We start from the raw sequence: 17,395 nt of genomic DNA, 5'->3' as shown, positions 1-17,395 counted from the left end.
TGTACCATAAAGCATCAAGTTGTAAGCTTTATTGTTAGACCCTACTGGTACTGTAATAATGGTATGTTTGTTATGTCTATAATTTTATCATATGATATGAGACTGAGTTTTTGTAGGTTTGTAATTCGAAAAGCAAGGACTAGGTCACATGAGCGAAACCCTTCTTAAGGTAGGAATTTGAAAAAAGAATATAATTTCTTTTAAATTTTTGTTTTCAAATAAGTTTGATTTATTCAATAAAAAAAATAGATTCTGCATTGGGCATCCTCAAAAAATAAATCCTTTTGGTTTTACTTGGAAATTGTTACCATTTAACTTTATTATTTTGGGGGCAACTATCCCAATTAATACATTTTTGGTTATGATAGACTAATAAAAAGCCATATTAAGAGGACTATTTATACAGTAACTCGCTTTTATATTCTTTATAAATAATAGGCTATATTTGTACATCTGTTAAACCTGATTCTAAACTAATTATACCGATAGGTCTCATTTTGTAGTTTAAGTGGGTGAAAAGTCATTTCAAACCTTGCCATCAAAGAAGTATTGTGAGCACTTAAATATGATTCTCTGCAAACTCTGCATCTTAAAAATTTGGATTTAAATTAACAAGTTGACTGGCACTGTGGTCAGGTGGTTCAGGGCCCACTAATAATGGGTTCAGTACTGCCAGAGGCAATTTGTAATGTATTAAGCTGTCTCATGACTTCACAAAGCCAACATTAAAACAATTGATATTTATTAAGCTGCAGCCACCTTTGGCAAACACGTCATGCATGTCAGAGTCCTTGTTCACAAAAAGACTCTAGAAGAGGGGTCAGACTATCTGCTACACCCACAGGTTGGAATGGAATCTTAAAGATGACTGTGCCATGATAAACATGCAGCTATGTATAAAACCTGTGACAAATTCTTGTTTGTGAATGCTATATCATGCATGTTGTGAATTTAACTCCCGGGGTTGGTGTGAAAACAATTGTTCACAATCTAACCAGCATCTGTAATTATTTGACCCATTTTATGGTGAGAGTTTAAAGGTTTCATTGATAACTGTGGGTACACATAATTTAACTCTTGCTGAAAATAAATCCAAAACTGTCACATTTTTTGTTCAATATATTTGTTAACAAACACTTTTTTATTTACAATTTCCATCCTTTAATTTTTTTCTTCAAATATTTAAATTGGTAATATTAACTTTATAACACATTTGGTATTTTCATGGCCCCTTAAAAACACTTACATTGCAAATTACTTCACTCAATTATTATCTACCCTTGTTTGCCTCAGGTATTGTTCATGTTGACTGTACTGAGGCGGTTAACTACAACCCTCTAGATCTTTGCAATTGCAACCCTTGGTATTATTTAAATCTTTGCATTATGAAGTATTATTGTATGATTTAAGTAACCAGAATAAATGAAGCTTTAAACTCTTCAAGACAGTGGAAATGGACGTTTGGACTGTGTTATTGTTTGTATTGTATTGTATTATTCTACTTTCTCTGAGAATTGTAGCCTACAACCGCAGGACGCCACGCACAGGCATATTAAGAAGCACTTGCGATACCTTCGCTTGCGTCACAGTTCACTCTGCAATTAACATTTATCTTTTCATCGCCAATTTACGTGTCATCAGTCAAAAATGGCCTCAAGAGCATGAAGACACACATACACACACACAGCCTTTAGTCAATTCAGAAGATGGTCAATGAGCTCTCCTGCAGCAAAAGAAGTAGGATGTGGTTGGTCGAGTCCACAAAACAACAGTACAGATCACATCTTTGGAGTGAACACAGAACTGGGAGAATAACTGCTTCCAATATGAGTCCTGTCACGAAGCATGTTGATGCACAAGTAATTATCTGAAAGATAAAGCAGACAAAAACTAAGGGAATAAATGAGTGGTTACAAGTTCTTAAAAAGGCGTTTAAAACAGGCAGGGTCGTGGTCGTTCAGCCCTTGATCTGGATCTGGATCTGGATCAATATTCTCAACGCTCTTGTTTCCTCTTTTACGTATCTTATTTGATGACCTGACATGTGTTGCATTTTAATGACTGAGACAGTTTTCGGATGCATTGTGTGGTGTGTGCGTAGTTAGTCTTGGTGCAAGACGTTTCTTGTTTTGCTTTCACACCCAGCGCGGCCAACTCACAAACATCACCCGTATCGGTGAAACATCTAGCACCAAGACCAGCACATATTATGCATCTAAACATATCAAAAACAACCGGTTATAAACATCTCCAGCTGGTCTTTATCACTCGTTAACTTTAAACACCCTGACCCCACGTGAAGCGCTCTCCACCACAACTCAACAGGAATGCAGATAGCGAAACTGATTGAGGCATTTATGAATGATCTTTTGCCTTGTAAATCATAACCAAACACTCTGCCCTGAAAGTCAGTCATGACTAATATGACTATGAGCTAATTAATGAGCAGTATCATTATCAGAATATTGATATTATATTCTGAATATAATATCAATATCTGTCATCTCTAAAAAATGTTGAGGAATATATAATTGAATAGGCCTATGTATGTTTCTTTTTTAGTTTCTACCACAAATCACACATAAATCTAGCCTATACAATACTCAAATTGTAGCCTACAGCTTGTTGGGTTTGACATGCTTGATGATTTAATCATGACCCGGTCATGATTAAATCATAAACAAGCTTTATTGATATTTTATTAAACTATTTTGTGTTCAATCAAAGTCAAAAGAACATGCATGGACCTACCTACCTACACGTATGTACATACATGTACAGTCCCTCGTTCTTCCGTTGAGTCGCAAAGCACACACTGGTCCGATGGCATTATTGTCGTAGTTTTTTGTATTAATATTACACATCTGGACTTGGCTAAATAAAGCATGGAGGTACACACATTCGTGGGTGAAACTGTCTTCCGCCACAGAAGCATGACCGTCCACCAAGAACAATGTCAATGTTTACAAACTTATTGTTTACAAAAAAACTTTGTAGAACACGTTATTTTACGTGACGACCTAACTGGAGATGCAAAATATTTCCCACAATCCTTTGCGGGACGTCGGATTTTTGCTATCTGCAATCATGGACTGCAATAAGGTCTATGCGGCGAGTAAAACATCGCCGTATGTGTCACGTGCTGTGGTTACCGACGACGTCACCGACATCCAAATAGCCACAAAATAGTCTGGTCATCAAAATGTACACTACCTACTAAAACGCTCGAAAGAGGCATGGGCTAGACATTAAAAAATGACATTACCGTTACTCCCACGTGATTGCAGGTGTGTAGTAAACAAGCAGCCACACGATACACCGACTGACCAATTAGGGAACGGTCTGCATAATTAGTTGATTGATTCCATAATCGGTGGGGTTGTTGAAAAGAAAATGAACTTTAAATCTTTTTTATTTTGTTCAGTAAGTTAAAATAATTAAAAACAATAACACAACATACTTTTATTCAATCGATATGTTATTTTAAAATATGAAATCTTTGTTTTTGCTTCGAAAAGATGTTTTAAGTTGTAGAATATTCTACGACGACACGTGTCAAAACCCCCTTTATTAAAAATGAACGATGCCATTATATGTTTTGATGTCAGACGTACGCGTGGTGTTGGCACGGACTGCGCCCATGTACGATGCAATGAAGGAGAGATGAAGCGCCGTTCAGATTATGTCATGCATATTCTTATACGTAGGATTCTCCCGCCATCTTTGTGGATGTTCCAAGGAATCGACGATTTCGGGGAAGTTTTGGTATAAACCCATTATTTTTAGGAAGAAAAGTGTAAGATCTGTGTCTTTAGTAGTTGATGCTGTCTACGGGTGGTGCTGATCGGAGCATCAGTCATGAGTATCGAGACTCTTTTGGAGGCTGCAAAGTTTGTGGAATGGTCTGCGCAAATTGGATACGGAGCACGTGCGGATGACGATGGTATGATTGTCGATTTGTATTTTCCATGGAAAGTTTACTAAATATTTAGTGTCCGTAGAGCAATTTCACAGGTCCGATTCCTTCATTGTTTTACCACTTTTACCTACAGGAAGTGAGCAATTAAATATGATTGTTCATGAAGAAGGAATTTCGTCCAAATTGCTCAGAAATTATCACTTTTTGATTTGTGTTTTTATGAAGGCCGGCCGGGGCTGTTCAGTGTTTAACCTTGAGTTCGATGATGCTTGTCATTTAAACTGAATATTCATGACTCGACAGCCAATTGCTAGCTTGCTAATGTGATTTACAATGAATAAACATGAGGACATTGAGCTAGGTGCTTTTGTTAGTTTAGGTTTTTCTCAGGTCTTGTGTAGTGTAATTATTGCAGATAATAAAATTTCACAGATTTTTTTAATTATTTACTACGTAGTTTTTCAGTGATTATGAATGTATAAAACGTAATTATATAGAGTGTTACATAATTAATAACTAATTAATTTACAAATGTAGCGCTTTCAGTTTCAATCTGATGGAAGCCAATCAATTTCTTTTGTTTTAATTCATGTATCTATCTATCTATACAACGAAGTACAATCCTCTTTTTAGTAGAGTAGTTGTATAACTTGTATTGTAAGGTGCAAAGTGCGCGATCAGGAACATGACATCCTCTATTTACAAATGGAAAAAAGTGCAAGTAAAAAACGCCACCCATCTGTCCTAAAACGTAGGGTCAGTGATTCTGTCTCGACGTAGTACTTTCACTGCCTCAGGTCAGTTATCATAATAATAATGATAATATTAATAATATTAAATAGGATTTGAGGCATTGCATGGTGAGGTATCAATTGTATATTTGTTTTGCGATAACACCATGTGTGTATCTACTTGCCAGGTAGAGTTTGTTAGAACTGTCTTGCTTTAGTATACTACCCCGGAGTAGATCTCCCGAACCCCGAACATCTACTCCGGGGTGGTAGAATAAAGCAAGACAGTTCTCTAAGAACAAACTCTACCTGTCAAGTAGAAATCTATGCTGCTCTGTACCATTAATTATCATTTGAGCTGAGGTACTTTATTACAAGATATGACTATAATAGTGGTTAATGAGGTTAATGATTTATTCCTTGGATTTTGTGATTGATATTTTGTTCTCATCCCATTTTATTTCAAAGAAACGGATGTCCAAACTGGCGGCAAGAATGGCCAGACGGGATCAGCCAAAGCTGGTGCAACCCAGACAGGGTTGTCAAGCAGTCCGCTGTCGTCGCCCGGCTCCTCTAGCCCTGTTGTCTCATCGGGAAAACACAACGACGAAGGAGACGACAAAAGGTATGAAAATGTTATCGGCTAGTTAAAGGGACACGTTGCCTTGGATCGGTCTAGTTGGTCTTTGAAAAGCATTTGAAACCGTTTGTTATGAAATGCAATGGTTAGATAGATAATTTAAGTGACGAATATAATGATCCACCACACATGCCTCGAAATGGTTTTTCTTTTTACGTCGCAAAGAAACACGATTGACCAGTTTGTGGAATCCAGATTTTGACTCCATAAAATGGCCGACCGTGTTGGTTAGCGACGAAAAAGGAAAATCGTGCAATTTCGAGTGATTCTTGTGTGTATTATATACAATATCTTTCTAACCAGCATTTCACAATAAACAGTTTTCAAACACTTTCCCAAGACCAACTTGACCGATCCTTTAAATTTAGCTGAGATAAGCATAGCAATTGGTTTTAGCCATGATTAGTTATAATGGTGTCCTAATTTGCTGGGAATTTTAAAAAACGGGCGTCCAAATTGTTCACTAACAAAATATTTTAAAGGACACCTGTGTCTAAACCCAACAAATTTATTTATGCTTTCCGAATAAGGTTACCAGGAAAACTACCATTTCATGTGTCTAATTTTTGACTAGTATCCTGCTCATTTCTGCTAAGCAGAATATTTGTTGGGCAATATGTTCAGCTCAAGTAGATCTATGAATATGAACATTTGTGTTAACAATTTACTCTCAAGAGCTGAAAAGAGCATGATACCAGTCACAATGTGCTAATGTGACATGTTAATTTGGCTGGGACCCTTATTCTGGTAAGAAAACTTCTGCAGCGCTTAGCAACTTTTTCTGCTTAAGCAGCTCTGGTCTGTCTCCAAACTGTCTGTCTCTTAGACCTGTGGACTTCCGGCTCAAACAATACTTGTCATTTCCCAATGACAGCCAGTGCCAATTAAAATTTGACTGACACTAACAGCGCCTCGTGGCAAATTGGCATTGGCATTAAACCACAGAAACTGAACTCGGGTGATTGAAATTTTGTATCGTTTCCATAGTTACCTACCATGGGCAGATGTGAAGTCAATCATTCCTGTAAGGGGGAAATATAACCCCAATTTTGTTTATGTAGTGCACATTTGTAAACATGATCTTAATGAGCATAAACAGTCTAAGATCTTTTTAATGAAAAAAAAGAAGATTATCGAAAGCAGTTATTATTTGCGACTTGAATTTTACCCAGGAAACTCTTTATAATTGAGGCATGGCATTTATGTAGCTGTCTAGTGTGTTTGGCTGACAGTCATGCCTAAAAAAACTTGAAGTCAGCCTGTTTGCTTTCTCAATAATTAAATGAATTGTGGTCCTGTATAATGTATACTAATAAAACATAATATTTCAATTTTTTGCATCAGAGATGAAGAATATAAGTTGTTTTTATCTATACTCTGATGTGTATTAAGCAGTGAATACTCGGTATTTTCCCGGGTTCTGTGAAAACAAAATCCACTGGCAAACCACTCGGGTGGGATTTGAACCCACGACCTTGGCATTTCTAGGGCAAACTTCTAACAGTAACCACTTAGACTAGCGAGTAAGCTCGGTGGCTAAAGGCAGTTCAAATCCTGCGGTGCTTAATGCACATTGGTGTTACAGTAAAAAGAAATTAAACAACAATATTCTTGACAAGGTTTCTTTTATCTTTTCCACAGATCTGGTACAAGGGAGGTGCACAACAAATTGGAGAAAAACAGGTGAAGCTTTTAGGCATTGATATATTTCATTAAAGGGTCTATGTACTTTTTGTAGGACAAAAAAACACTATGTCCACAGATTTAAATGAAACTTACACAGTTTGAAGATAATAATAGCAGAAAGCTTCCCTGAAAATATTACTTGTTGAGGTGCTGTAGTTTTTGAAAAATGAGTAAAACAATGTCATTAAAATAATTTTGATCTCGGTTGTCATGAAACAGAAAATTATTTTAGCATGTAAAAAGGTATACACTGGAAGGGCACCTTAAACCACTCTAATACAAGCATTGGTTTTATTATGAATTGCACAAATAAAAAAATTTGATTCGGTATAAACTAGACAACAAGACTTATTCTAGGCATTGTGCAATCAGGGGTAAGCTTGGTAAGATTCGAACCTACAACCTTGTGATTGCATGTCCTGCCGACTAACCACTAGACCACGGTGACCTTGGTTTTTGTTTTGATTCGTTTTTAAAGATCTATTTTTTGTTTGTTTTACAGGCGGGCTCACTTAAAGGAGTGCTTTGACAACTTACGTGAAACAATTCCAAACATGGACGACAAGAAAATGAAGCCGTCCAACTTGAGCATACTACAGGGAGCCCTGAGATATTTGCAGGTTTGTAAAATTGATAGTAAAATTGTTATAGTATTATGCAGTTCTTTTATGGCGGTTTGTATACTTCCGATGGGCATCTCAAAGTATTCTTCTACAAAGTATGTGGAGCTACGTGTTTAAGTATGAGACCTATTTCTATCAATCTTGAAGTCATCAGAAAGTTGGTTTGAATACTGGTCTTGTTGACACTAGGTCCTTGAGCAAGATGCTTAGGTCCTTGAGCAAGATGCTTAGGTCCTTGAGCAAGATGCTTAGGTCCTTGAGCAAGATGCTTTACTGTAATCTCTTCTCTTCACCCAGGGGTATAATTGGGTACCTGTGAGGGTAGAGGTTTATTTGAAAAAGCCTTTGGAGCACTATGGTTGTCCAGGTTGTTTACTCCCAGAGAAAGATTACAGGAATGTTATTGGCCCAACGACCAGGTCCCAATTTCATAGAGCTGCTAAGCAGAAAAATTTGCTTAGCATGAAATTTCTTCTTTGATAAAACAGGATTAATTGCTTGTTACTGGTATTCAGCTGTTGTTTGCTTATCCTGAAAATCGCGAGGAAATTTGGTTATTGTACAATGTGCTATGTAAGAACTAGTTGCTGAATGTTGTTGTTAAAAAAAACAGAGTGAAATTATGTTGTCCTTTTTTTTCGTCCCAGGCTTTGAAGCGCAAAGAACGCGACCTGGAATACGAGACGGAGAAACTTGCTCGGCAAAAGATTCAGTACCAAGACAAATTGATCAAGCTGAAGGGGTCGTACTCTCATTGGAAAATTGAGAAAAGCTTGAAGGTGGAAGAGAAAGAGGACGAACGAGAAGAGGACATGGAGACGGATGAAGAGGACCGCGATTCTGTCTCGACTAGTACTTCCACTGCCTCAGGTCAGTTGTCGTAATAGTAATAGTGAATTCGTATATAGCACCAAGGCACTTCAATATTCAGTCTTTTCCTGCAAGGTATTGTTGAGCTTGAAGTATGAGACCAATTTCTTGACATACCACCATGTGATGGTTTACAAGGTGCTGCAGCGCAATATGCTGCTAATTAAACCAGAAGCCCTGTGGTAAACCCATTCTCTTTTAAGATAAGTTCACTTGGTTCTTTTGTTTGTGCATTACACAACACCAAGACCAACAGCTTAACGTCCCATCCGAAGGACACAACAATAATGTTTAAGTATCTTGTGTAACAGGTGTTATTTAAAGAAAGAAATAACTGTTGTTTAGAAGTGCAGTTACTACACGTACAACAATTATTTGTGTATGCGTCTAAGTATGGAAATTAGACTGAGCCCTGAATAGTGTCCATGAATGTTTCAAAACGAAACAGTGACTTTATTATGTACTCCTACCGTGAATCCAAAGCTGTACATTTTTTGGTTTTGGGGTGAGTTTTTCTTTCTCAGTGTTTTTTGCTTCCAGCTAAAATTTACTGTAGTTTGGTTCTTATATTATTTACAGAGGCAGAGGAAGAAGAGAGGAAATCAAGGGCCCAATCACCGGAGCCGAAAATCGGTCATCAAGTCTTGCGTAAAACAGATCCAGCTGACCAGAAGGTCGAACCTACACTCGTAAGAACTGACCAATCCTCAGACCATTTCATCACGTCGGGGCCGTTTGTAATCAGCAGGAGGATTGTCACCCATGTGCCTATTACCACTGCCGCTGGACAGCAACCGGTCCCCCCTGCGCACGTGCCTATTGTTGTGAAACAACACTCCCAGCAGGGGTCGACAGAAAAGAAGGTTGGGACCCAGCCAAAGAACATGACCCTACCGCCATCTCAGTTTCAGCCAAAGCCTGTGACCATGCCTCCTGTTCAGTTTCAGCAGCAGCCGCGGGGCATTGGTGGAATCCGTCAACCGATTCCCACAGCAGCTAAAGAGTATGCAACTCCACAGGATCCAACCAGGGTAGCACCCCCTCAGCTCACACGGCGTCAGGTCGTTACACAGTTCATGATCAGGCCGCAAATTCGAAGGGCCACTTCACAAAAGATGGTGACGACAACGCAGAAGCTGGTTGTGACCACACAATCCACAGCGCTTCAGCCGGTCCTTATCCACGACACTGTTGCCCAATCGCAGCCAAAGGCCCCACCCTTGACCACAGCACAGCCTGTGATCACCCCTCAGACCACTGCAAAGCAAATAGTCACTCCTTTGACCACGGACCAAATGCAGCAGCAGAGTAAAGTCCCTACCCAGACAATCAATTCTTCAGTCAAGCCTAAAGTGACCCCCAACCAAGTCATACGGCATTCGACGGCTGTATCCGCTGTTCAAGAGCACTTGAAGAATAAAGCTCAGAGTAAGCAGCTTAATCAGCAGCAGAAAGAATCAAGTTCAGTATCACACACAGCACCTACAATGGACCCTCTTACCTCAAAACTTAACGTTACGATAGCGACGACAACGGCTGTCGCAACCGTCACAACTGCAGGCGGCATCGCCAGACAAACTGTCAGCCAGCTACTTGGGAAGCAACAGGCAATGGTTGTAAGGCAACCGGTGCGTCGAACGGATAACAAGTTTGTTATGCAGAGAGTGACGCGGCACCCATTCAGCCCACGCTCCCAAACTGTGGACATCATGCCCAAAACCTCAAAATTAGTGACGATTAGCACGGACACTTCAGCGACACAAGTGAGCTATACATTATCCAAACCAGTCACAAGTAAAGAACCTCAGACCGTGCATGTAACAAGTGCAATGACAAGTACAGTGTCTGTCTCGGGCAGTGGCACTGTTGCGAATGTCGTCAACACGATACCGACTTGCTCTGTGGCGCTGCAGCATGCAACTCCACCGCCGGGATTGGACGTCCGGAGCTTCATAGCCGGCCACAACACAATGTTACCTTCTTTTCAGCATTACCTTCCCCAGGGAGGTATTGGGGCGGCCATGATCCGACCAAACTTGTCCAACCCTGGCATGCTGACTGCTGCAAATGCTGCCCTTCTGAGCCAGGCAATGTTGGCAAACACACGGAGCTTAGCGCCAGATTTGACAAACATAGGCGTCAATGATAAAAACCAAGTCAGACTTCACTCACCCCTGACTAGTCAGACCCCATTCCTCTCGCCATCTATGATCCAACAAGCCAGGGTGTCGGGCGTCACCCAGGGGACTCTCCCTCCCCCCTCTCCCCAAGGACACTCCTTCATTTCTCCTGGGCTAACCTTACAGCCAGCGTTGACCCAAGTTCTGTTCACTCAACCACCCATTGCTGCGTACACTGTAGCCAACTCATCCCATCAACTTGTCAATCCATCTCTTCCACACACTGTCATCAGACATCCTTTAGTCCCCACAGCAGGTATACCTCAGAATATGACGACAGTTTGTGTCGCGGGGACAAGTGTACCGCAGACTACAGTTGGTGTAACGTTACCACCTGTTGTCACCATTGGGGCAGTGGCCTATCCCATGCTAAATACGAACAGAGCGGTTGTGACTGCACCAACATACACCACATTGTCATTTGGACCATTCCCTCAGTATCGGTTTCCGTTCACCAATCAAGTACCCCTTATATCCCCAGTGGCGTTAACTAGTAGTCATAGCGGGGTACCAGTGGGGGTACCAGCGACGTCAGCGACCAATCAAATTGTGAGCAATGGCCAGACATCCAATGGCGTCATAGTACATGCACTGCCTCTCCAAACGACAACATCAGTCTCTAATGCTTGGCTTAACTCATCGACCATTAGCAACGGATTGCCGACTAAAGGATCGCCGTTTCCCATAACGACTGCAGTGGTGACATCGTCAACAAGTGCTGTTGCCATAGCAACAACTCCATCTGCGGTAACGCAGCCTTCCAGCAGCACCATGCAAGAGGCCAGAGTAACGAACAGTCAAGTCGCCGCAACCACTACATAGCCAATCATGACATAATCCCAACCTTGGTGATTCATTTATATGTAATTCTAAAGGGCTTTTTAAATGACAACAATGGGTGACACAATTTATCAAGGATAAAATGTCACGCCTCAGTTGGGAACTAAGGTGTGAACTGAAAAAGTGTTTTGACAAATCTGGAATAGTAAACCCTCAGCTCCCTAAAAAAACAATGCACAAACCAAATGATAACCATTTGGCAAGTAGAATCTCTAACATTGGTCAAGTTCGAGCGTGGGTCTAACAGTCGACCATTGGGCGATTTTGCCAGGTATCCATGATGTATTAAATGCATAGGTAGCCAAGTGGTTGACAAATGGTCATTGCTTGAACTTGCCCAGTGCTTCAATCCAATCACAATCCAATTGTTAAATGTAGCAGGGTGTGTAAATCACGGTTCATATTCCTGCGAATGCGATGTGAGTTTGACGTGAATTTGACATCACAACTCTGTTTTTGCAGTGATATTCGCAAGAGAGTTGAGCATAACTCAACCCCTGTGAATTATTCAACGCGACTTGTGACGTCATCATATCGCATTCGCAGGAAGTATGAACCGGTCTCTTTTTTTGTTTGTACATGTGAAGTAAACCAGTTGCACTTTTTGCATTCCCTTAGATGATCGGAGCATACTGATCAAAACGATGAGCTGTCGATCATTGGTTCTGCTCAGAACCACCACTACTCAAAAGAGATAACACAAGAAGCGTTGTTAAAGACACTGGACACTTGGTAATTGTCAAAGACCAGTCTTCTCACTTGGTGTATCTCAACATATGCATAAAATAACAAACCTTTGAAAATTTGAGCTCGATTGGTCGTCAGAGTTGAGAGATAACTATGAAAGAAAAAAACACCCTTGTCACACGAAGTTGTGTGCTCTCAGATGCTTGATTTCAAGACCTCAAATTCTAAATTTTAGGTCTCGAAATCGAATTCGTGGAAAATTACTTCTTTCTCGAAAACTACGTCACTTCAGAGGGAGCCGTTTCTCATAATGTTCTATACTGTCGACCTCTCCCCATTACTCGTAACCAAGTGAGGTTTTATGCTGATAATTATGTACAGTAATTACCAATAGTGTCCACTGCCTTTAAACCTCACCTGATTATACTCCCACCAAAGTGTAAAGCAACTTCCCTTTCGTAGCGCTGCTATTAACCGTAAGCATGTCTGGTAAAAAGGTGTACAAGCTTTGCTTACAGAAAGCTAAGTGGACTAAACGGTGAAACAAAAATTTTTGGGGAAAACGTGTTTTGTATTGTTCCTTTCAGCTCTGAAGAAACCCCACTCTACACACATGCACAATTTATACCTGTATGCATTTTTTAATGTTTGGCATGGCGATGTGACTTACTTGTACATAATTGTTTATGTACGTCTGACAAACTAAGAACTTTGTCAAAAATGTTTAAAAGTTGTTTTAATTTTGTATACCATACTTTTCCAAGAGGATTTTTATGTGAGTGTAAACGATGGGTAGATTACAAGTTTCAATATTCCAGGTTGTACTTTTTGTAGTTTTTCTGTGCCACATTTTCCTTGGATTATGAAGGGATAACCATTTTCATTGGAATGTAGGATTGAAACAATTGAATCCTTCTGCTGTCTTGCTATTCAATAACATCCTGTTTGGTTTTGAATGATAGATACACTATGTCAGCCTGTAATATTATATCATGTGGTGAATGCATCAACATAGTACACAGTCAACCCTCCTACTTACTGACCGTTCATTATCTTTCACTCTGGTTTTGAATGATAGATACACTATGTCAGCCTGTAATATTATATCATGTGGTGAATGCATCAACATAGTACACAGTCAACCCTCCTACTTACTGACCGTTCATTATCTTTCACTCTGGTTTTGAATGATAGATACACTATTCCAGCCTGCAATATTATATCATGTGGTGAATGCATCAACATAGTACACAGTCAATCCTCCTACTTACTGACCATTCATTATCATTCACTATAGTTTTTAGTGCTAGATAAACTATGCCAGCCTGTAATATATCATGTGGGGAATGCATCAACATAGTACGCATCAACCCTCCTACTTACTGACCATTCAATATCATCCACTCTTGTTCTAAAAGATAGATTAAACTATGCCTGCTCTCATTATGATGCCAAGGGGTAAATACAGCTACTCAGTAATGGGATAAGAAGTAGCAACCTTCGAGAAAGACTCCGCTAGGGTTGAAACGTCAGGCCACTAACAATATTTTTGCATTGATACTATAGGTCATTTTGGTTGGTATACAGTTTGCAACAGCTAATACTATTTTTTCACTTATCTGAATTCAGACTTCTTTTTTAAGTCTGCCCGGCGAACATAAAATACAGTATTTTTATCCAAACGAAATAAGTCTACTTCTCTAGCGCTGAGAGAATCTACATGTAAGAATCTAGCTTCTTGGAATCTATAACTTCTGGGGTTATCAAAAGGTGAAAATTTCATCATTTTAATGTACTTTCTAAGATATGGATCGCAGTTTCAGACTTTTCTGTCAGCAATGACCCTTTATACACGTGCAGTACAAACTTGCACTGTTAATTTTGTGCATAGTTTATTGTTAAAGGAACTTGTTGCCTTTCATAATCATGTGTAAGGTATTTTAAAAAGTAGAATATAATAATCCACACAAGTATCGCTCGAAATTGCGTGGTTTTCCTTTTACCTCATCAACAAACATGGTCGGCCATTTATATTTGACTCCCATAAATAGCCGACTGTGTTAGTTCGCAAAGTAAAAGGAAAGCCACGCAATTTTGAGGCAATTGTGTGTGGATCATTGTATTCTACTTTTTAAACATCTTTCTAACCATATGCATTTTATAATAAACGGTTACAAACGCTTTTCAAAGACCAACTCGACCGATCCAAGGCAACGCGTTCCTTTAAGATGGTCTTTCCATCAAGTGGTTATAAACACCAAGCGGGTTACAGCTAATCTGTACTATCTTATACCAACATTGGTTTACACATGATTATGAATTGCACCAAATCAAGAAATTGTGATGTTAAGTAACTAGACGGCAATACTTATTCTAGTCATTGTGAAAATCAGCGGTTTACTGTAGTAGGTTTGCAGGAAGATGTGATCAAGAGTATAACATCTCTGGAGCAAAACATTAAATCCAATTTCAAACCCTGTTGTATAAGTTTGTATAATTTAACTTGGTTAATCTAATGTTTTCTAAACTTATATAACAGATATTCCATTTTAAATTGTTATCCCATAAGTTTCTGTATAATCTTCAAAAAATAGGCATAATTTTTTGGGATCATCATCACTCAACAATTATTATGAACACACAATTGTTCTTGTCAAAATCATGTTATGATAATGATTATCAATTTACTGTATATTGATAAGTTTTCAATGGCATCAATAAGTGGGTTCTCCCCACCCACCACCCCCCCCCCTTTTTTCTTGTTTTTCAATCGCAATATCCAATTTGCTTTACCTGCTAATTCCCAGACAAAATATTTTCCTTAAATCAGGAATAACTCTTTTATGTTTAATAATCAGACTTAAATGATATTTTCCTACACAAGATCATGTAATGTAAACGAGTGATTTCTCCAATGTTATACAAGTAAAATGCGGAGGAATTAAAGTCAACGCTTAAAATAACAAATACGACAATAAGCCATTTGCGTGTTTGATTTGAATATTGTCTGGTACCATGACGTGCTTGATCACAAGTTACCACTAAAAATTGAATTCCTCAGACTAGAGACGGTTGCTGCGTCACATGATTCAGGGCAAGCTTTTGCGTAGTTACGCAAGAGACGTTGAAACAACCGTACACAATTCTGATACATGTGTATGGCACAATGGTACCAGGGTTTGCTCATCCGTAGGATGCTATACAAAAGCTTGCCATGAACCATTTGACAAAACAACTGTCTCTATAGTCTGATGAATTCAAATGTAAGCGGTACGTTGTGACTAAGCAAGTCATTGTACAAGACATTATTCAAATCTAGCCTGCAAACGGCTTATTGGATGTTGTTTAATTCAAAACTTAACCTCGTGTACAGTTTGTATATTTTGATAAAAATAAGATTTAAATTCGAGTGTAAATAATATTAATAATTCTATGTACACAAGACATATGTGTTTAAACAGAAAGTTGTATATTTCTTGAAAGTCAAATGTGATGCATGTATTTATTTGATAGATTATTATGCACCGAGATCAGTTCCATGATCAGCAGAATAAATTATATTGCAAAGATGTTTTGCTTACTTTTTATTTTTGTTTGTTGAAATTTTTTGTGTGGTTTCCCCAATCTGTTTCGGTAAACAGTATTGTCCAAGGCCCACACTTCGTGTATCACAACTTATATATAAAATAACAAACCTGTGAAAATTTAGGCTCAATCGGTCATCGGAGTCGGGAGAAAATAACGGGAAAACCCACCCTTGTTTCCGCACGGTTCGCCGTGTCATGACATGTGTTTAAAATAAATCCGTAATTCTCGATATCGAGAATTGATATTGTTTCAATGTTTTCTCACAAACTAAAGCATTTCATGGAATAATATTTCAAGAGAAGTCTTTCACTATTACCTTCTGTAAACCCTGTAAGTTATTTGTAAATCTGTGAATACGATCAGCGACCTCACTGCTAATACAAAAAAAGACTTCTGCAGGGGCCGAGCTGTCGAGCATGTATGCTTTGTTTTTGAAAGGGCAAGTGCACCATGGCATTTTCTCCTTGGTAAAGGGAATGAGGAAATTGAAACTGTAGGGAAAGTTTCCGTATCACGCCACCACTTTTTCATATGATATAAAATAATAGTAGTATCTAAGAGACCTCAATGAGATATCCCTTTTTGTGACAATGAGTGAAAAAGTGGTGGCAGGATACGCAAAGTTATCCAAAATGCCTACTTGAGCATTTCAAGGGCACCAAGGTAATGACTACGGGCATGGATGCAAGTTTACCTTTGATGCCTCCGTGAGGTTTTCTTCAATCGTTTGAAAAACAAATTCAAAAGGAAAAAGAATGATAACCCAGTCGTCTTAAAAAATACGCATATAAACACACAATATACATGTTTTTGTAATCCAAATAAAGGATTACAACTGCCTCTAGTTGCTAAGACACTACTCTAGAATTGCAAGGGTCGTGGGTTTGAATCCCACCAGAGTAATTTACCTGATTTTTTCCCCCACAGATTTCGGGGGAAAGTACTGAATATACAGTGCTAACACATTGGTGTAAGGGTAAAAAGACAAATTAAAACACACACCAACATTATTTTGTTCTTTCATACATAAATATTTATTACATTAACAAGTTCAGGTAATACATACAAAGCATACATTTATAATTAATATTGGTAATGTTCTCTATTTTCCTCTTATATTTTCTTGTTTTTTTTTATCATTTCTGGTTTTAGGCAATATAAACCAAGAATGGCAAATATGCCTCAACTGCAGGTTTTAACAAAAACATGGCAATAACAAAACTATCAATAATATGAGAATGAATGAAGTTGGAACAACGGAATAAACTTAATATTGCACTTATATTTTCAGAAAGCAGCTTCAAAATTGGTCCAAAAACAACAAATGATTATAATAATCCTGGACAAAGTAAAAATTTCCAAGAAAATTGACTTTCCAACGACCCAAAATGGCACTACATGTAAGTCCTTAATTCCAGGAGTTATGATTTACGCTCAATTTTGTACAAATTGTTCAACAAGGTCTATGAAGGAACAAATTATTTAAAGGCGTACTGTTTCTGAAACTGTTATCTTAATATTATACTTTTAATTGTTTGGGGGGAGGGTAAAAATCCTTCATACATATGGGAAATATTTGGGTAAATTTTACTTTCATATGACACAAGCTTGTCAGAGTAAGTGAAAATGAG

At 38.6% G+C, this 17,395-nt stretch overlaps 1 protein-coding gene across 1 annotated transcript; it reads left to right on the top strand.

The window, feature by feature from the left end:
• Nucleotides 1–3,673: 3,673 nt before the first annotated feature.
• LOC117290947 (mucin-5AC-like) lies at nucleotides 3,674–12,232 on the top strand. Its single transcript, XM_033772526.1, has 6 exons — nucleotides 3,674–3,943; nucleotides 5,119–5,275; nucleotides 6,932–6,973; nucleotides 7,479–7,596; nucleotides 8,247–8,469; nucleotides 9,049–12,232. The coding sequence occupies exons 1-6, from the start codon at nucleotides 3,859–3,861 to the stop codon at nucleotides 11,469–11,471; spliced, it is 3,048 nt and encodes a 1,015-aa protein (XP_033628417.1). The 5' UTR covers nucleotides 3,674–3,858; the 3' UTR covers nucleotides 11,472–12,232.
• Nucleotides 12,233–17,395: the final 5,163 nt, after the last annotated feature.

Source organism: Asterias rubens, chromosome 5 (assembly GCF_902459465.1).
Source record: "Asterias rubens chromosome 5, eAstRub1.3, whole genome shotgun sequence".
Classification (NCBI taxonomy): domain Eukaryota; kingdom Metazoa; phylum Echinodermata; class Asteroidea; order Forcipulatida; family Asteriidae; genus Asterias; species Asterias rubens.
Note: the sequence above shows the minus strand (reverse complement) of the source record. Positions and strands in the feature narration are given on the sequence as shown.

Coding starts and splice junctions, on each gene's coding strand:
- LOC117290947 (XM_033772526.1), top strand. CDS start 3,859: ATGAGTATCGAGACTCTTTTGGAGGCTGCAAAGTTTGTGGAATGGTCT. Junction 6,974..7,478: donor AACAAATTGGAGAAAAACAG/GTGAAGCTTTTA, acceptor TTTGTTTTACAG/GCGGGCTCACTTAAAGGAGT. Junction 7,597..8,246: donor GAGCCCTGAGATATTTGCAG/GTTTGTAAAATT, acceptor TTTTCGTCCCAG/GCTTTGAAGCGCAAAGAACG.